General features: G+C 38.3%; 1 protein-coding gene across 2 annotated transcripts; it reads left to right on the forward strand.

The window, feature by feature from the left end:
- The first annotated feature begins 1,260 nt into the window (after positions 1 to 1,260).
- Positions 1,261 to 13,992, forward strand: zgc:77151 (uncharacterized protein LOC337153 homolog). Of its 2 annotated transcripts, none has more exons than XM_017704299.2 (10): positions 1,261 to 1,344; positions 4,797 to 5,057; positions 6,454 to 6,616; positions 7,993 to 8,229; positions 8,545 to 8,657; positions 9,748 to 9,895; positions 10,041 to 10,093; positions 10,210 to 10,307; positions 10,405 to 10,555; positions 11,159 to 13,992. In XM_017704299.2, the coding sequence occupies exons 1-10, from the start codon at positions 1,324 to 1,326 to the stop codon at positions 12,455 to 12,457; spliced, it is 2,544 nt and encodes an 847-aa protein (XP_017559788.1). In that variant the 5' UTR covers positions 1,261 to 1,323; the 3' UTR covers positions 12,458 to 13,992. The 2 variants fall into 2 exon arrangements, with proteins under 2 accessions (XP_017559788.1, XP_017559790.1); XM_017704301.2 differs by lacking the exon at positions 1,261 to 1,344 and adding an exon at positions 1,849 to 2,027.
- Positions 13,993 to 20,685: the final 6,693 nt, after the last annotated feature.

Here is a 20,685-nt window from a genome sequence, read left to right on the forward strand (position 1 = left end):
CTTGACATTATAAAAGCAGACCCTGCTGAAGAAAATAGCACAGACCAGCAGCAATTTCATGCTGGTCTAAGATGGTTTATGCTGCTTAATGCTGGTCTGGTTCAGGTTTAACAATGCAGGTTGACCAGCATACCAGTATCCAAAACACGTTTTGCTGGTGACCAGCAGGTTTTCTAGCAGGGGAAGAACCCTATTTGGTGTTATACAGAACCATTTTCAAAAAGGATTATGTACAGAACCATATACAACACATTCTCCCTTAATCTAAAGAACCATTTCATCATGCAAAGAACCATTTTAGCATGAAATGCTGCTATGTAGAGCTCATGATTCTAAATAGAACCATTGCATTTAATAAAAAACCCTTGAAGAATCATCTGTTCTATCAATTACTAACCATATCCACCAGTATGGTTTTAATATATAATATCTTTGTTACTGTTATGAATTTTGAGCTTAGGCCATTGAGCAATTGTAAAAAATGTGATATCATTGTCAAAGCTGGAAAAAACACGTGAACACTCCCCCTGCTGGACAAACAAAGTTGCAGAAGTGAACAGTTTTCTTTGAATATTGAGTGATAGTGGGTTTGGGCAGTAAAACATTAACTGTCAAAGCTCTGTTGAGCTGTAACGTCTTGAGTTACTTTTTGAGGACTGGTTGTTTCCTCTCATTTCATTTCCATCTTGAATTCCTCGGGACTTCAGACACAATGTCGCCCTTAATGTGCGAGGTCACGTGACTCACAACAGGCCTGGATTAGTTTTCTGAATTAAAACCTTCTTTCCTCAAAGTGAGAAGAACACAGAAAAAAAATCAACACCTTCAGCCTAATTTCACAGGCTCAACAAATGATATTTCCTGGAAATAATATCTGATTCAGTGAATCAAGCTCAGTCTCATCTCACACTACGGTTACATGTGTATTACAGCCTTTACATATATATTTTTTTCTCAGACCAAACACCGTGTTTTTCTGCACTCAGTACCACACTATGCGCATTAATAAAAGATAATACACTTTTTATTACAAGTTCTTTGGGAAATCGAGTTTGGCCACACCTAGATCCTGCCCCATTTTCACAAAAAACACACTAAGCTTTTCCTCTGTAGCATTTCTGTGAGTGTGCCGGTGAGTACCCGGCTGTGTAACTTGATAGGGGGCAGAGAGAGAGAGAGAGAGAGAGAGAGAGAGAGAGAGAGAGAGAGAGAGAGAGAGAGAGAGAGAGAGAGAGAGAGTGAGAGTGTGTGTATGTGTGAGTGAGAGAGAGAGAGAGAGAGAGAGAGAGAGAGAGAGAGAGAATAAGGGAATGCTGAACTGCAATGGAGCAGAATACCATACAGGTAATGCAACTTCCAACTTTATATTTCTGTAAAGCGACGAGCTGAGCTGTTTATGCCTGGGACTCAATAACTTGGCCAAACGCGAAGCATTTCAGCGCAAATATCTGTGTAATTTTATCTTTTTCCCGCTGTAACATCGCCACGTTTTGAATATTGTTAAAAGGCTGAATTGAATCTCTATCAAGCCAACGACTCGACAAATTTCGACTCAGCTGAGCGAGTCGAAACTTTTGGGATTGCGATAAACTTGCGAGAAAATTCCGTCTTTGTGGGTCGATTTCTGAGCTCTGCCTTCCAGCATTGTTGTATCAAAATTGACCGCATTGAATTTAATTTCAACATCTCGATAATTTTTTTTGTTAATGATTAATTTCTTTGTGTGTCGTGTCGGCTACCTAGGTCCTCTTTCTCCCCCACCCCCACATTCTCACATTTGCCTAACAGAATTTGTTTTATTTTTCTCGAGTGTGCTCCGAGTTTGATATTAAGCCTCTCGAGACGTTTCCTCATTTCATAAATGCCGTTTTGGGGCTGTTAGTCGAGCGACTAAAACTAAACTAAACAGGAACTTTACTTTGAAATGACGTGGTGATATTGAAAGGCTCGGAAATATTGTTGAAGACAGACATGAACGAGGTGGAGCGAGAGATTTATTGTAAACCGCGAACATCATGTGCTGCTCGGCGAGTATTCTCAATAATTTACTGAATGTCGCCTTAGATGAAGAACCGATAGCGAATATGGACTCATGTCGGTGGCGAATATGCCGTATATTGAGAGACTGATTGCAGGTTTGATCAGAAAGGGAGAGAGAAGCGGGCGAGAGAAAGACAAGCCTGAATGTATAGACTGCTAATATTTTGTCACGTCGAATTACACTTTAGGAAGTGAGGCGAGCGAAAATACTCAAATATAACGCTGGGTTTTAAATGTAGGAATATAGGAAGTCGGTCTCGTTGAATTATTCTAACAAGAAAATAAGAGAAAACGAGCCGAAGATCGATTTTGGGTGTGTATTTTTCATGCTGAGCGGATTTCTGCTGTAACTACTTATCGTTGATAAATTTTCCAGACCTACAGCAGCAATAATAACTGTAGCCTAAACAGTGTTGGGTTCTGCAAGAAGCTCCAAGGTCACATAACTTGTAGCCTGTGTGTTTCTAATTGTCTTTCCAGCTCTGTTTGCTGCACACCAAATAGTCCCCAAAACGCTGATATTATCTGGGTGTTTCTAGTTCAAATACATTGTGAGCCAGTCTTACATTTTGTGGTTGTATCCTAGCCTAGCTGAAGCCCAGCCCGCCATACCTCTTTTCCGCCGCTAGGTGCTTCACATGTGGCTTAGCTCTCATAGGATAGGGGCTGGAGAGGAGGGGGGGTTATGTATGTATGTATGCATGTGTGCATGCATGCGTTGGTGGGGGTGGGGGTAGTGGTGGCTGAGAGTGGCTTACTTTCTGACCCTTCTGGGGGCTATTTCACAAATTGTGATTCCTCAGTCAAGCTGGATAACTTAAGCCCAAATTCAAGTCTGTCCAATAGGGCTATTTCTACTGGAAAATCCTCACCATCTTCACAAAAAAGATGGCTGTTTTGTTATTTTCTCTATAGAACCATTTCATGATTAAATGATTTTTCAGATTTGTATATGATTCTGTATAGATTTATTGAAAAAAAAATTGATTATATATGGCACCAAAAAGGCTCTTCTGTTGTTACAAGCTGAACATAGTAACAATGCAAGAATCAGTTATGGTACTGTATAGTGTCATTAAAAAAAAAAAAAAAAAATATATATATATATATATATATATATATAAAATATCTAAAATATAAAACCATATACAGCATGTTCTCCAGAAATCTGAAGAACAATTTTGCCATGTAGAGAACCATTTAAACATGTACTGGTTCTAAATAGGACCAATCCCTTTACTAAAGAACTCATAAAGAACCAGATTTTTTTCTCTCTCTCTCTCTCAAGAGCGATAGCCTTACTGGGAAATCCTGCTTTGTGGAATACCCCTCCCAGTGGTAAGGCTGGGTAATGATCATGGAAAGTATTATTTTGAAAAACAGAATGTCAGCAATTCCATGTACTGTGTCCAGTTTAGCAATTAAATAGCTATATTACTACAATATCTTTTGAATTTGACAGTAAAGTTGCAGGAATTATTTGCATTTAAAATGAATAAACATAGTAAAGCCTTATAAAAAGTTCCCGTTCTGTCCTGATCATGGAGTTTTTGCTTATTTTATGACCACTAAACCACCCTGGCACTGTATATGAGGAGTTTCCTTTGTGAAAAATATCACATTTTAACCCTCAGAGAAAAAAAGTATGTGTGCATTTTTCCATCACTATCAGAGCTGTTTCTAAGTAGCTTAATACACTGGAATGTGTTTTCAGCCATGGAAACATTAACAATGACGACCAAGGAATTTTTAGTAGTTTAAAGATGACTGAAATCCAGTGTAACTTGCCCCTTTCAGAACTTAGTGGTGCCTGTTTGAAAGCAGTTTTCGTCCAATGAGTAGAGAGAACCTCTCACATGAACCTTAGCAAATTGGAGCAGAAGAATGAAGTCTTTTGTCATTGACGTTGCACTGCTTTGAGAAATGTGCAATGACTATTGCAGAAATGGATAATTTGGATCATGTGAAGGGGTGGCTGTATGTGTTTGTCAGTCCAGTTTACATAGTGAACTGCTATGAATCACAAATGTCTTGAATCATTTAAGAGTAGATTTTTTTTTTTTTTTGTTCCTCTTGCTCTCTTGTTTTCCTAAGAATTTTCTGTTTACTTAACAAGGCACTTTGCAATATTGTCTGGCCACCAGGAACACAGCAATAAGGTATTATGTAAAATAATTTCTCTCTCATGTATAATGGTGGTATTTTTTAAAGGACAATTCAGCCATTGTGTGACATGCTAAGATTTATAAAATGAACAGAGCAGGCATTAGGATGTCTTCTACTACTGTTTTTAGCTATACCGCATACATCTGTCTATTTTTATAGATAGCGGTATGTCATACAGTGTCAAACCACATAAGCAAGTTTATTTTAGATTACTTAACTGGTGGTTTGAGGTTAATCTGTAATGACTTAGGTGTGCAGCTTGTATCATGCCAACATTGGCGATTTTAAGCTTTTATTATGTGTTGGCTTTAGCCTTGTAGTTCCAGTGGGAAAACTCAAGAAGCAACCTTCAGACACCAGACGTCGTGGCTGATTGACTTTTATGTTTGATTTGTAGTAAAGGGGAAATTGAGTAAACTTGTATTTTATAGGAATTACAGTGCTCTCATTTCAACAGCACTTTCTCACATCGACGGTTGAAATTCTGCTGTGTTGTTGGAATGGCTTTCTTCACAGGACGCCATAATTACTTGACTGCTGTATATAAAGTTAGTAATAGTTTAATTCTTTTGTGCTTTTGTTCTCGTCAGTGGTTAGGCCCTCCCTGCTGCCGGCGAGGCACCTTTGCCTTCTACAAGTCGGTGTGCTATAGGCCGGAGGCTGGGGCCCCTGTTAAGGTTTGGACGCTGGGTGAGTTCTACTATGTGCGCTGTGGCCCTCAGGAGCCTGTGTGCATTGCAGAGGTCACCCTGCTTTGGGAGGACCAAAAACAGGGCCACCTACTGGCCAGCTCCAGACTCTACTTTCTCCCAGAGGACACCCCCAAGGGCAGGACTGGGGAACATGGAGAGGTAAATGAAGCAGAGTATAAGAGGGGGATTAAAAAAAACAAAAAAACAGGCAAACAGTGAGTTGGGAATTGAATGTATATCAGATTTAGTGATCTGTCACGTTAATAATATTAATACAATGGTATTAATAATCAGAATAATAATCATACTGATTCAAATTTTATTAGCTCTAATTGATAAATTAGAGATACTGTCTTAAAAAAATGATGGAAGTAAATGCTCTATTTTTTGGTAGTGTAAAGAAATGGGAAAGGTTAAATAACAGCGTCTGAATGTAATATCCATGATAAAATGTTTGCACCGTGTGTTGGTGCTTTTGAAACATTTTCAGTAATAATAGTTGTGTGGAAATCCTGGTAATTTGGTCACTGATATCATGGAAGGATAATAGGTGTAAAAATGTTTGTCTTAAAGTTCAGTCTGGGAAAAGCTAACCACTGTACTCAAAGCAAATCTGAATTTTTAGATTATTCATTAACGTCAGCAAATAATCTGCTTTTAATGAATTAATTTATAATCCTTAAATATTAAATCATTTCTAGTTTATTTAATGCGTAGTCAGTATGTAGTACAGGAGAAAGAAACATGAGCAAAATTAGATCAGCACAAAAGAAGTCTGGATCTTTTACCGTGTTAGTAAGAAAGAGTCTTCACATGATTGTCTCCTTACTAGAAATCAGTTCCTTTTAACAGAAGAGGCAGGCATGCTGCTCTCTCATGAGCCTGGCCTGTAATTCAACTGTTGAAATACTCAGAGTTAATGAGGTTAACTTTAATTGCACTTGAGCTTTTGTAGCGCGTTTCAGGGTCTAATAATTCAGTGAGATGAGCACTTTAAAACCCCCAGATATATTTTTTTTTACTGGAAAAACACAGTTGTCAGAGAAGCAGCTTAATGCGTGTATGTGTAAGACTGAGTCATGGCAAAACCAGTCATAGCATTTGGAATTTGGAGTCAGATTTCTTGCCCATGTTTTATTTAAATGTGGTGTTTTTAAAGCAAAACAAATCCATTTGACTGAGCACAGAAGCTGGGAAAAAATATTAAGCGACGGGCTCCTGCCGCGAGATGCCTTTTTGTCACTGTTTTGTCATGCAGTTTTAAAGGCGGGTTCCGGTGTCAGTTGTGCTTTTACACTGGTTTTCAGCAGTTCGGATGGATTATCTTTGCCTGGGGGTTGGTGGCCTATTGTTACCAGTTGTAGCTGAGAGTAGCAGGCAACCCCTTTGTCGTTTGGGTGTCAGAAGATATTAGGCTATCAACCAGCAGAACCTGCTCTGGTCTGCTAAACTTATGCAAAGTTTGAATTTGCCCAACTCTGAACCTTATATTACTAAACATATAGTGCTTGCTTGATATGACCATGAAACAATTTTGTGATTGCATGTATGCTAGGATGAAGTCCTCGGTTTATCAAAGAAGATTGTGGTCAAAGTGGAAGACTTGGTGAACTGGACCTGTGTAGAACCACCCCAGTGGAAACATAGCTGCCCAAAGAACAATGGCCTCCACACACTTGACAGTTCCCCAGGTCAGCCTCAAGGAGTGAAAACTGAGGGTAAGGATAACTGTTTACATGGAGCACAGTCATATGCAAAAGTTTCAGTACCCCTAGTCAAATCACATGTTTTTTTTTTAGTTTCTTCTACTTGAAAAAAAAGTTAGCACTTCCTCTACAGGGAACAAACTTGAATACAGAATTTTTCTGCATATTTTAGTACATAGCTACTACTTAATTGCTAAGTTTAATAGAAAGGAAAAAGTCAAATATAATTTATAAAATGTTGCTTCATTTTTGCACACTTATTCTATTTAGGTAGTTATATTCAGCAAATAAACAATACCTGTTGGGCAAGTGTGCAGAGTTGTGTTCTCTGTAAAGGATATGTACAAATTTTCACTTAGAAAATCAACAAAAAAATGTCATTTGACTGTCAATTTTGCATACGACTATATGTGCTTGTATATTATCTAGGAAGATATGGGACACTCTGGGCAGAGGCTGATGGTTAACATTTTCTATGTACATTTGCATTTACAAAATGTAAAAAATTGCTACTACCACAGCTTGGATTATACTGACATTTATACTATTTTATAGAAAGTACTAAAAAGGGAAGTAAATGCAGACATTTAACCATTCTAACCTAAACATTCTGCTCTTCCAGAGTATAATGAAGACAGTCAATATGTCAAATCTAAATATGTCGGATGCTGATACTTTCATTTTAAAGCAATTAGCTGAAAATACCAGTATGATTATGAAACCACTGTGCATCTCCAGTACCATCAGATTGTCACAATATGTCCTTTAAACTCCAGTCAGTTCACATTTTAAAATTAAGTCTCTCACAAGTACTTGACTAAACTACATCACTGGATTTAAATAAACACACGTTATATTTATATAATGTTTCAGATTTTTTCCCCAGTCTATCATAATAATCAAAGCATAATTTACTTTACTTAGTAATAAAAATCTGGACATTGACTAATTACTGTACATGTTAAAATTTCTCAATTTGTGTATATAGAAATAAATATGTACTATTTTTTTATTTTTCTAGAGAGGTGTACTTGCAATAATATTTAAAGAACTATTGATTTTGAAATAATTACAGGATAATTTAGAAACACTTGGTCTTTGAACTACCATATTTTTTGTTCATGACAAGATAAAAAAGAAAAGTCTATTAAACAGTCAGTCAGTAGCAACACTGAGTTCTGTAAAACACAAAGTGAGTGTGATGAATACCTGTGGAAAAATGCCCAGTATACTTATTGTCCATAGGAATACCATTTTGGTTGCATGACCTTTTTAACACTTGATGATTACTGATTGTGTCAAAGCGTAATGACACCTCTGGCTCAAATGTGCACGATTTGGAGAACTGCTTGAAAGTTCCTGATGGGCATTTTGCATTTTTCCCCCAGATGGCTCTCTAGCAACGCAACAGAAGGTTAAGGTGCTGAGTTACCCCCAGTACTGCCGCTTTCGTTCACTGCAGAAACGCATCCAGGACCAGACGGGCTCCTCAAATCTGCAGGACCCTCACCTGTTGGCTTTGGGAGGACTAAAAATGGCCCTGCCACATACACGAGTCATGTATTGCAGGGACATTTTCAACCACCCAAGTCTTAGCACCAGCCCAAGTTTAATGTCTCAATTTGGTAAGTTTTGCCTGTATCTTAGATTGTGATACAGAGTTGCATGAGTAGATGTATTAAAAAACAAACAAAAATAAAAACAAGAAAGGTAATGAAAATCCTTGTTTTAATATTGGTGCACACATCACACTGAGCTACAGAAGTTTTGGAACCTTTTTTAATACTGACAAATTGGCAAGTAGCTCAGAATGTCTGCTCTTGAAGTGTTTAATTTTTTAAAAGTTTTACAGTCACAAAGAAGTCGTATTAAATTTAGAAGTCACAGAATTTAGTTTGTTCAGTGGCGATGACATGATTTTATCCATGTCTGTCTGCAAGGATGCTCTTCTGTAAGCCTAAAGGGACGACCACGGAAAAGAAGGGGTAGAGACAGCAGTGGGGCCGAACAGCAAAGCTTCAGCCAGTCAGAAACATGGGCAGAGAGGTTGAAGGTATGTTTCCAGAATGAGTAGAATGTCTTTCGCTTGTTCACTGTTTTCTGATCAAGGTGTGCATGTGGGGTCACTACCCAGGCAATAATTTTTTGCCTACAGTGGCGTTTCTCACAATAAGGAATGCTGCTCTGGAGTATAATGTAACATGTACACTGCCATGCAGAAGTGGAATCAACGTTGTTAATGTAAAACCAATTTGGTTGCGGATACATACATTTAAAAATACAATACATTTATTCTATAGAATCATATATTTCAGATATATAGTAAATAAAACATTAAGAAGGAAGTTGGAATGAAATAAATTTCCAGAATGTCTCATTAAAAAGTATATTGATAATTACTGTATGTCACTACCCAAATAAAATTGCCAAAATAGTTGACATATTGAATAAAATGTCTAAAAGAAAAATGTTGTTTGTAATATTAAATGTACATTGTTCAAGTTGTATTTAAAACAAAATTAGTGATTCCTTTTGACAAGTTGTATTGCAGTGTCACAAAATCTACAGGAAGGAAAAATTAAGATCTCTCTGCTGATTCTGGAACAGAGAGACAAAGTCTTTCACTTGTTTACTGTTTCCTGTTCAAGGTGTGCATGCGTCCACACGCCTGACAGAGGCAGCTGAACAGGATGTTTAAGAGTTTTGAAAGACATGCCAGTGGCAGTTAATAAAGTAAAGCAATAGTTTGGTGAAAATTTTACTTTTGATCAGCCAAAATATTTAGTGTCAGCCGTCAGCTACATTAGCTTGAAACAAACAAGTAATAAATGCTTATACCCAACAATTAGCATCATACAAATTGCATCCCTGAATCATGACAAACTTGCCTCAACTGAATCAAGTTAAACCATTTCAAATGGACTTTTTTGGGTACTTTCTGACACTGTATGTGTGCTTATCTTTAAAAGTGGACAAACACATGGCATAAACAAAAACAGAAGTTGCAGCCATATTGAAGTCTGAGTTTTATATTTATTTTTGTCCATGATTTCGGCACCAAACATGTTTTGGGTAAAGGAAAACTGAGTAAATGTAATTTTACATCAAACAATCGGTTTAATTGTCTGAATGCCTGGGTTCAGGAAAACCTGATGGGCGATGTGGAGATGGGATGGGAGGGGAGTTGGCTCCCCCATCCTGAGGAGCAGCTCTTCCTGGACCGGCTGTATCTCTTCATGGAGCGTCGAGGGTCCCCGATCAGCAAGGTCCCCAATTTGGGCTTTAAGAAGAGTGAGTATTACTCTACTTGTTCAATATATGGTGAAAATTTCCCCCCAAAGACCACAATTTCAACTTCAGTCATGACTCAAGCTTTTTTTGTTGTTGCTGTCGTTACTTGATTCCATCTGTAAGTCTTTTGTTCATTTGTCCACAGTTGATCTTTTCCTCATGTATTCGGTTGTCAAAAAGCTGGGAGGCTATGAGGCAGTAAGTTTGAATACTGCACATTTATTGATGCTTTCTATATTGTAAAGAAGAAAGTGATAGGGGTGAGAGAGTTTGATACTGCTATTCAGAGCTCACTTGACTTGTCTTGCCTAAAGGTGACATCTCGGCGATTGTGGAAGACAGTTTACAATGAGCTGGGTGGCAGCCCAGGCAGTACCAGCGCCGCCACCTGCACCAGAAGGCATTATGAAAAGTGAGTAAAAGTCTCCAGTTACACCAGCAAAATCAGTGGCACTGCTGTGGTTTAGTCCCTGACAGAGGACTGTTTTATTCTGTTCAATAAATTGCAGGTTGATGCTCCCATATGAGTTGCACATAAGGGGAGGAAATCAAGAGCAGAGTAAACCCAAACCTACAGAAATGTCAGTTGCATCCATCAAAAAGCCTATACGTGGCAGAGGAGCACAGGGTTCCATGAAGAAGAATGGGGTCGCTAGCCAGGCAAGTACTTTCTCCCTATAGTGGTGTTCCTAGCAGTGAATAATATTGCTGCCATGCAAAAGTGGAAACAATATTTTTTTAAATAAAAAAAACTAATTTAGTTGCAGATATATGTATAAAACAGTTGTAATATGATAGTTATTCTACAAAATCTTTCTTAGTATATTCTACAAAATATATATATATATATATATACTAGTTAACAAAATATTAAGAAACTTAAGAAACAGAGCTGTAGCTGATTCTAAAATGATTGACATTGTGTAACATCAAGAAAAGTTTAAATTAAATTAATTTCTAGAAAATGTCATTTTAATTTATGATTAAATCTGACTAAAATGTATTATTTTAAAATATATATATATATATATATATATATATATATATATATATATATATATAAAATGTGTATAGATATAATAAAATATCTAATTAAAATATGTCTCTCACATAGAACTTGAAATATATTTAATAAATTATCTAAGAATACATGGTTTTCTAGTTTATATTATTAAAATATTCATTGTACAACTTAGTTTATACAAAATAAAATTAATGAAAGTGATTCAAAAGTTTACTTCATTTTCTGTTCCATTTCATCAGGCAGCACCACCAGATGGTGTGGTGGTGAGAAAAAGAGGAAGGCCTCCAGGTAAAAGGAATGCTAAAGGTCTGGCTAAGAACAGAGTTGGGAGACCACCTTTAATTGCCAAAATTCGCAGGGAGCAGGTAGAAATGAAAGAACCCCAAACGTTGCCAGACTACCAGCAATTTTCTCAACCTCCCGCATCCATCAGTCATCTGCCTTTCCAATCTAAAGTGGTTGAAGATATGAAGATAGACCTTGAACCTTCAGCTCCTTCTTCATTGTCTGGTCAATCTAAGCTTCAGATTGGTGGATCTTTGGAGGGGTTCAGCCCCACCAAAGGCATGTGTCCTCTGGACCTCTTCAGGGCTCGATTGGGCCTCAGTGGAATGGGTGGTCTAGAGAGAACTCCTCAAGACCCCTCAGTCCCTCATCAGACGACTCTGCTCAGCCAGACCAAGGCCAGGAACCCTGAAACACCTGAGAATTTACAGCATCAGTGTTCAGGGTGTGGCGTGGAGAATCTGACCTGGATTGGAGGCCCCAGAGACAGTCGGACTACCAGACCACCCCTTCCTCCTCTCAAAATTCTTCCACTGGACATTGACTGTAGCTTGCAGTTGCGCCAATTGATGCGAACGCGCCTGGGCTCGGCACACATGAATTCATTCACCAAGCGCCTCTCGGAAGCTCTGGCCCAGGACCTTAGCAAGTCCTACCAACCCAACGGCCATGTCCTGCCCGTTCCTCAGGACCAGGTTGTCCCACTCAACCTGAGCAAGAAAGCCACCACCAAGAGGTCTTCTGACGACACAGAGGTTAGGGATTTGCAGTGCCAAAACTATGGAGAATTACAGGCCAAGAGGCTAAAGATGGAACCTGAAGATTTGCGCCTGACTCTAAAGCAGAACGGAGGTTTCTCAGAAGTTCCACTGGTCCAGGATGAGCCAGCTGACTTGAGTTCTCCACAGAGGGTCAGGGCTCTTCTACAAGGCAGGACTAGCTTAGCCTTGACTGGCTCTGAGGCTCCCAGTGTTGATGTCTCCTCTGACAGTGTTTTCCCCTCCAATGTTTGCTCCTCTGCCATTTCTCGGAAACAGGAGAGTGAATTGATCCCTGTGGATCTCAAGTTGGGAAAAGGTCCTGTCTGGAAAACAGAACCTGAGATAATACCGGTGTATCAAAATCCTGAACCTAAGTGTGAAAACCTCTCCCAGTGTATGCCTTATGAGGATTCCACAGAGCAGGACTGCAGAGTTCCCTCTCTTAAAGAGCTCTCCAGTTCACACTTATCCAAACCATCACAAAGCTGTTGAAATGCAGGCATGAAAGCAAAACTGTCTCACTGCTAACACTTGTCTACTTCATCACTCCTTTCTGCTCTTCACTCCCACCCGTTTAGCAGTTACGTGTTGTGCTCAAATGGACAATCGTATTTTTTCTGTGCATTAGTAATCCATAAAACACTACTACTGTACTAACTGATTTTACCCTGTGGTTTACCTAAGGACAAAGTGACCCACGCAGTTGGAGTACTTTATATATATTTTATATTCAGAACATATAGCATTGAAGAGGTTCAGTCAATAAAGGTTATTTAACATGACTTGGGGAACATTTGGTTTTGTTGTTTAAAAGGTCTAAGTATGTGGTGCTGTTTCAGAAACAATGTAAGTCATATATTTTAAGATCTTCTGTGTTGCATTGCAAATCAGATTGTAGATGTACATCTACACAGCCGCTAATATAAAACCCAGTTCCACAGGAATTGGAAGGCTACTGTATTTTTCTGTCATTTTATGGTCAAAATATGCTATTTTATGGCTAAATAGTTAATGTTTTATATATAGTGTAAGCCAGCTTTATCATTTTTCTTCTATTCATTGACATGCCATCATTTGAGGCATGATCCTTCTACCAGTTTATTTGTCCTTTTTATTTTCTCTTTAGAATTTAACTAATGTAAGTGCTCCTTGTTCTGTTTTTCATTGTCTTGATTTTTGGTGTCAAATGTTAAACTTTGTTCTTTGTGCAATTAGTCATTCTTAGGCTTTAAGGATACTTGTTCACTGAGAGCTTGGTTCCTTTTATTTTAAGGGCATTGCTGTTATTGTTAAACTTTATTGTATATGATTAAGGAGTTGTTTTTAGCCACCTGTGAGGGCTCATTCTTAGCCATTTACATGTCAGTATAGAATTTAAGAACATGTTTACAGAGAAGCAGATATGGAGTGACTGTGAGGGGACCAGAAAAAGCTTTTCTCACACTTCATCTTTCTCTGTCTCTCTCTTTCTCAGTCTCCATTACAGGTTTACAGCATTAATTCAACCAAGTGAATCACAAATAATGTGTGATTTGATTCAGCAGCACTGTTTAATGAGTCTGGCATTAATCCATTATTGTATTGTATCCAACAATGTTGGACACATGTTGTTTCCTTTCTTTTCTGTACTTGAAAAATAACCAAAATACAAACCTGCTTTTTATTTAAGGTCATAGGAGCTATGGAAAGGTGCCTGAGTCTTAGTAGTGTCAAATTCGGACCTTTTTTTGTGTGTTCATAGCGGTTTTAAACATTTGCCAAAATGCTTGGTTTGGTGAAGCATTTTTAAGAAGCAACAACAAAACCTATGTTGATTTAATGTGGGTCAGTAACCTTTTAAATGATGCTGTTTGATTCCCTCTTCGTCCCCATCCCCTTTAATATTCTGTGGACTGTCTGAAAGGAACTCCGGGGTTGCATTTTCTCACTCTTCTCTTTTAGAATATCCATTTTAAAGAAACCAGACTCTGGCAGAATGTCATAACAACACTGAATATTTATAATAAAGTTACTCTGATCTTGTGCTATTTTTTTGTTGAAAACAATATTTCTTAAACCTGTACTGTCCATGCTTGGCCAGTGGGTGGTGACATTTGCTCATGTGCTTTGTATGCAGTCCTGAAAAGGAAAGGATCATGCAGTGCACAACATGCAGTCCCCCATTTTGAAGCGAAGGTATTTATTTTCTCCTGCACATTAGAAGGAGAATGTTTTTTTGTAGGATGGCCGCCGTGATCGGCGTCAGAAATATTTGATTACTATGTTTTTACTAATAATATTTTGTGCAATCAGCAGTTTATTACACTGCGGGTCAAAAGTTTGGAAGCCACATTTTCAACCAACTAAAACTAATTCTATTGCGCATACACGAATAAAGTGATTCCTGAGCAGTTTTGCATGTTTCAAGTAACTTCAAGTTTTTCTAGAAGGATGAGCAAGGCTGTAGATGACTATAAAACTGCTGAGAACAATAAGAGTGAAATCTCATTCAAATTAACATCCAAAATGCCTCATATTTCCAGTCTGGAGCTGATCTACTTTGAATGGTTGTGGATGAAACACCACTTTTATGATTTATTTTTTTTAACATGTATTCCAGAGTGGGCTTTACACACATTCTGCCTATTCTTGCTGCAGTTATAAGGAGTGTTTCAGCCCTGCTTTTCAATCACAGGCAACCACAACAGAGCTCACTTACATACATCAGTTTTAAAAGCACAGCAACAAAACCAGCCTGCTAAAATATAGAGGTTGGAAAATTATCATGTGAAAATGAATTATGACTGACTTTACTACATAAAACCACACACACTATAAATAGCACTAAAATTACTGAAGTGATTCTAAGCTTTGGGATGGTAGTTTTTAGTTCCTGTATTGTACTGAGCAATATCTCTTACTGATCTGAGAAACAAAGTTTAATTGTTTCTACACCAAAACTAGCTCAGTGAACCTTTTTCCAGTTTTCCAGAGCTGATACACAATACGCTCCTCTGTATGAGACCGGCTCCTTGGCACTTTCCAGTCAGAGCCAACCCCCCAGTCCACACAAAGAAGGAAATTAGTATGTTTCATTGCTTTCTGAACCAACACAAAGACGCACAGGTTAGAACAACACATTTGAAATCTGCCTCAGACAAACTTCTGTATGTAAAGTTATTTATATATGCAAATAATTACCTGTAGCATCACATATGCTTTGCAACTATGCATATTCGAAAACTGGTCAGACTTCTCCATAATCACAACTTTTAAAACTATGTGATCTGCTTTCATTTTCATGTGTCTGGTATGTCTGGGGTACATAAACTGCAGCCTAATGTTCTCCTATTTGAAGCTGTCTGTAAGCGTCTAACACCTGATATATCATGTTATTGTTGACACAAGCGATGGCACGTACATCATAAGAAGGCCAAGAGAGGCCCGATGTAGACGCGATCATATTTCACTTTCTATCCTCTCGTCTCTCCGTAGTACTTCTGTTTTTCTCTTCTACATTTAGGCATGACAGCAATGTTGAGCGATTTGCTTTACAAAATGACAGATGCATAGAACAAAGCCTTGTAGTTCTGTAAGAGTAATTTTATTATTTTATTTATACACTTTTAAAAATAAAGGCCAAAAAGGTTTCTTTGGAATAAGGCCAGGGAAGAACCACTTCGGTTCCCTAAAGAACCTCTCAATGGATAATTCTTTAAAGTGTGAACAACAATGTTAAAGGGTTCATATCCAACATTTTTCATGTATTTTATTTTCCCACTTATACCGTTTGTGTGCTTTTATGCAGCAAAAAGGGTCATTTGTTTTTACATGACCATTGTCCACCCTCACTTTATACCTTTGAAAATGAAACAGGCTGTATTTGCTGTTGCGCTGTCAGAGCTGAAACACTTCTTAGAACTTCAGTGTGAATGAGCAGGGCTAGTCTGCTGTAGGCTGGATAAATGTCAGTGAGTTGGTTCTCATGACATCACAGAAACAATGAATTAAAAAAGGGCTCTTGTGGCAGCATAGTTTCCATATTTGGACAGTATGGATTGGATAGTGCATGGTATGTTTTGAAATGATGTTTATTTTAAATTTATTAAATTAATTTATTTTACATTTATTAGATTTTTTTAAAAAGCTAAGAAAACTTTGGTTTTCCATGATAGGGACCCTTTAAACTGTAAGAAACTCCTTAAATAAAAGTTCCATACCAATTGAAAGATTTTCTGCAAACATATATGCAAGCCAAGAACAATTTAGGAACTACGAAAGTTGATGCAATGAGATTCTATTGCATGTAATGATGGTCACTTTATCATGAAATGTTACAAAATGTACAGGGCAGTTGGTGTGTTCAAATGGTGTAAAAATAATGGGGGATGGGGGAGGTTCGAGTTATGGTTTTGATATGACCGCTGTGATATGCTGATTTTATCGTGCTTTAAGTGCTTAATAATGTTTACTTATTCTTTGCATTAGCCACCTGTTTACACATCTTAGTAGAAGAAAAGGGTGTGCATTTATGTGGGAGCGCTTGATCTGCAAGTTGAATCCTTGTGGAGCTCTACAGTATGTTTACTTTTTACATTAATGAGTTAAACTAGTGTTTTAGGCAGAAAGGGGAAAGACTTTCCATGGTAGTAATTACAGGGTCATTGACCGCTTTCACTTCATTCTTAACATTTAAAGCTTGCAGTAAGAGCATGCGCCTTGATTTAATCATTAGCCTAGTGTTTGTGTTCCTACTGTAAGTTTCATTACAGAATAGCAAGCGGTCAACAGGTCAAGGACTCTGATCTCTGTCAAAAATCTTTTAGTTTTAGGGTAATTCCACTGATTTTTTTTATTTTCATAATTAAATTGAGTAAGTGATGTAAACAAAGTCATTCAGAGTGGTTTGATGTAAAAAGAGAGAAACTTATCAACTCAGAATTACCAAAACACAGTGGTGGTAATAGCCAAACATCTGAACTGTTCAATGGCTCTAAAGGCTACTTCCCAGAAATCTATTACACAAAATGCTTAACATATTCTGTCTGGCGACTGAGATATTGTTTTATGATTTATTTGAGAAGTTTTGTCCTGAAATGTAGGAGTGGGACATGCAGATGCGCATTTTATCTTTCTTATTCCATAGTATTTTACCATTATCAATATTACTGTAGGGTCACTGGTCATTTTGGATAGCAAATAAAATGGCTATACTCATGTTGCCAACATGACAACTCCTGGTTCCTATCACCATCATTGTAAAGAAAGAGTTGGTACATTTCTCTGCAATGAACCATTTCACATCAAACCACTCTGAATCATGTTGTTTGCATCTTAAAGATTAAATTATGCAGAGATTATAAAAAAAAAAACTACACCAATTTAATTTCTTTTGGTATACGTTATCATGAGCATGAGTTTATGAAAGGTAGGTCTTTCTCCACCCATAAAGTAATTAGCTGGCAGCAGGTTCTCTAGTATAGTGCATTTTACAATACTTATACTGCAATTCACAATTGTTGAGCAATTCTGTGACATACCATGTATTAGTTTTCCCCAGAAGTTGACTATACTGTTCTTACAGTAAGATATTGTTTACATACAGCACTGTACTGTAACTCCTTTTTTTACAGTAATACTGTAATTACAGTAGTCTACTGTAGATACTTCACTGTTGACAAGTGTCTCAGGGAAGTATTATATATTGTTAAATTTCAGCTAAATATAGCTATTTAAAGCCAACGGTATGAACACGCCGTTAAACTGTTTACCAAGCACGTCTTGTACACATTGTAGCAGTTTTATGCAGTTATGTCAGTCTTTAATTATCTTTAAATATCATCTTTAACTTTGAAACAAAAGTTTGTTAACAGAATTAAACAAAAATGCAAGGAACGCTGGGAAGCTCCGCCCCCAGTTCTACAATATTCAGAGACCAGCAGCTCAACACTGCCCACTTCGTCGCTTGACCTGTATCTCCCAGAATTCACCATTTCTTGCTGTTGTATTTAATGACTGCACTACATTACAACGGTACATTTTACGTTTCCACTGTAAATTTACATTGCAAGATACAAAGTTTTGTTATATGCAACCGTCATTCTTTGAGCCAATCAGCTCAATTACTGTTACGTAGAAAAGACCTTGAATCTCTCTTGACCTTCTCTTGGTGTACATGCTATCAGTTGTATCAACAATTACGTCACATTTTGAGCAGTAGTACACAACATAGTGTTATCAGTTTTGATACAGTTATCTCCCTGCCAACCTTCAGACTCATTTCAAGACTGGGGCTTAATGCAGTCATGAAATCCGAAAGCTGTATTGTTGTTAGCACTCAGCTGCCGGTTCTATTTGAACATGGTGTGAATTCACACTGAGGCTCACACACTTTTTTTTTTTGGACGTCTGCCTGGTCCCTGCCAGACAGATGTCTTCCCTGAGCACAATCCTCATCACCACAGAAAATAATTGCTACCTTTTGCAGGCCATAGGAAACAGCTAGAACCGGACGGGTGAGAAAAATTAATTAATGTTAGCCCATTTAATGGGCAGAGGAAGGTGGAGGGGGGTAGGGTGGCTCAGGGGCAGAGCGAGATTCATATTGGATGAGACAGCACGCAAGGAGGGGAGTGTGAGTGGGGGAGGTAGGATATTGGGTCACTGCTGTGGAGGCGGGGCTATGCTTCCAGAGGGTGATGTGCTAAGCACCATGGCTTACTGTGTATGAGGGTGAGTGTGTGTGGATGCCGGGGTATTAGTTTGGGGGTGAGCTGAGATGTGTGGACTGTGGGATAAACTCTATCATCTCACTACCTGACCAAATGATAGTCACACGTTGTCCCACGTGATGACTGACAGCTCATGGTCTTGGATACTCCGGCCAAAATGAAAAATGCAACCATCGCTACTGCTGTTGCAAGCATGCCTACTGACCTCTTACAGTGGTGCTGCAGTAGTTTCTAAGGTGTGATTTCCTGGGTTAGGAAAACGTCTAATGATGTATTTTAAAGATGGAAGTGGGGGTGAATACTTGTGGGCTGGTTGGTTGAAATTGTTTTTGCATCTACTGAACCATTCTTTTAGAATAAAAGGGAAAAAAATGAACAACCACCTGAGGGTAGTGCTATGTCACTAATGCTGACTAGCACCATATCCATTCATTAGCTTCTAGATCAGTGGATGACAGTCAGATTTGATGAGCACCACAGGGGTCCCCAATGATTGTGTGGTGTATTTACGTAATGCATGCTGGGTATTGTAGTGAGGAAAAGCTGACTATTGAATACTGTATAACATAATAAAGGACATATTCGGTGCTAGCGTTAGGTCAGAATGCCCCTTTAAGCCATGATTGAGGATTTAGGAAAATGTAGAGTGCTGACACCATTACTGAGATAGCACAGCTTTAGCTGAGGTTTTTCCTTTAATCTGTAGAGTTTAGTCTTACGCCATGGAAAACGGGACAGGAATTTACATGAGACTAGCATCTTTCCTTCATTACATTTTTTTTTGTAGCTCATACACAAAAGAGCTCTTAGTCTACTTGGTCTTCATGGAGTACCAGGCATTCCTTTTTTATTTATTTACTTTTTTACTTGACAACATGGAGAAATCTTTGCTTGTTAACAGTACATCACCCTTTTGTTTTTGGCACACAGCCATTCTAATGGGCTCACATTTTTTCTGTCATTTCCCTTCACTTACCAAACAGCTTGAAGGTCTGGCTCCTGTGTGAACTCTCAGATGGCCCAGGATTATTAGCTTCTGGTAGTTTGAGCGAAGCACACGCCTGGAGCTTCCGTGGCTTCAGGCAAGTGGCCTTTTCCTTCCACCCAGACGGCAGACAAACATCTCTGGGGAGTCTGGACAAAACCTTAGCCAAAAATGAGGATCATAACATGTCTTCTGTTTTTGTTTTCATAGCCTCTCAGACAGTCAACCTTTATAACCTTTATAAAAGTGGCAGTTGGCCTATATTATGGAAAACTGAATGTTTTTCCTCTTTTTTCTGAAATTACATAGTTTTATGTAGTTTGTAAACAAACGCTGTAATGTAAACTAATGTAAACCAGTCCATATGGTCCACATACGGAAAGGTGGCAAAGCAACTAATTTACATATATCTGCATATTCAACGTACAGCCCCGCCCATTCGCACTGAAGTTATAGTGTTTCAACCTGGACTGTTTTTTGAGGCGCAATACAGGGCAGCCAATCAGAACAGAGCTCCTTTGCATAAAGCAGAGTAAAACACTGCTTGTTTGATTCTAAGGCATAAAAAGATGTTGCAAAAGGGTAATGGATGACTGGGTAAAAAATAATAATAATCACGACTGTTTTTGGTACATAAACCCACACAAATGTCAGGAAAATAAAGAAAAGAAGAATGAAGAATATAATCCCTTACACTGCAAAAGTGCATATGCAGCCACTACAGCCTAGAATCTACTCTAAAAATGAATAAGGAATGATTGCAAACCTCCTTTATCCTATGGGGATGTAGGCAGTTCATTTCCCTATGCCATAAAATCATAGAGGAACTATTAAGCTCTTAAGCGTCTTATCTCAGAGACATCCCGCCTGTGACTGTGGCAAAAAAACCCTGTGCTTTTTTTATGCTGACGGTGCTGCACTGATTTTCCAGCGGCCATTGAAAATTTGGCACTAGGACCACGCAGAGAGAGAGAGAGAGAGAGAGAGAGAGAGAGAGAGAGAGAGAGAGAGAGAGAGAGAGAGAG

Source organism: Pygocentrus nattereri, chromosome 16 (assembly GCF_015220715.1).
Source record: "Pygocentrus nattereri isolate fPygNat1 chromosome 16, fPygNat1.pri, whole genome shotgun sequence".
In the NCBI taxonomy this organism is placed as follows: Eukaryota; Metazoa; Chordata; class Actinopteri; order Characiformes; family Serrasalmidae; genus Pygocentrus; species Pygocentrus nattereri.

Excerpts from the sequence above, each read along its gene's own strand:
- zgc:77151 (XM_017704299.2), top strand. The coding sequence starts at position 1,324 with ATGGAGCAGAATACCATACAG. Across the intron at positions 5,058-6,453 it reads GGACTGGGGAACATGGAGAG|GATGAAGTCCTCGGTTTATC; the intron begins GTAAATGAAGCA and ends CATGTATGCTAG. Across the intron at positions 10,094-10,209 it reads AGCTGGGAGGCTATGAGGCA|GTGACATCTCGGCGATTGTG; the intron begins GTAAGTTTGAAT and ends TCTTGCCTAAAG.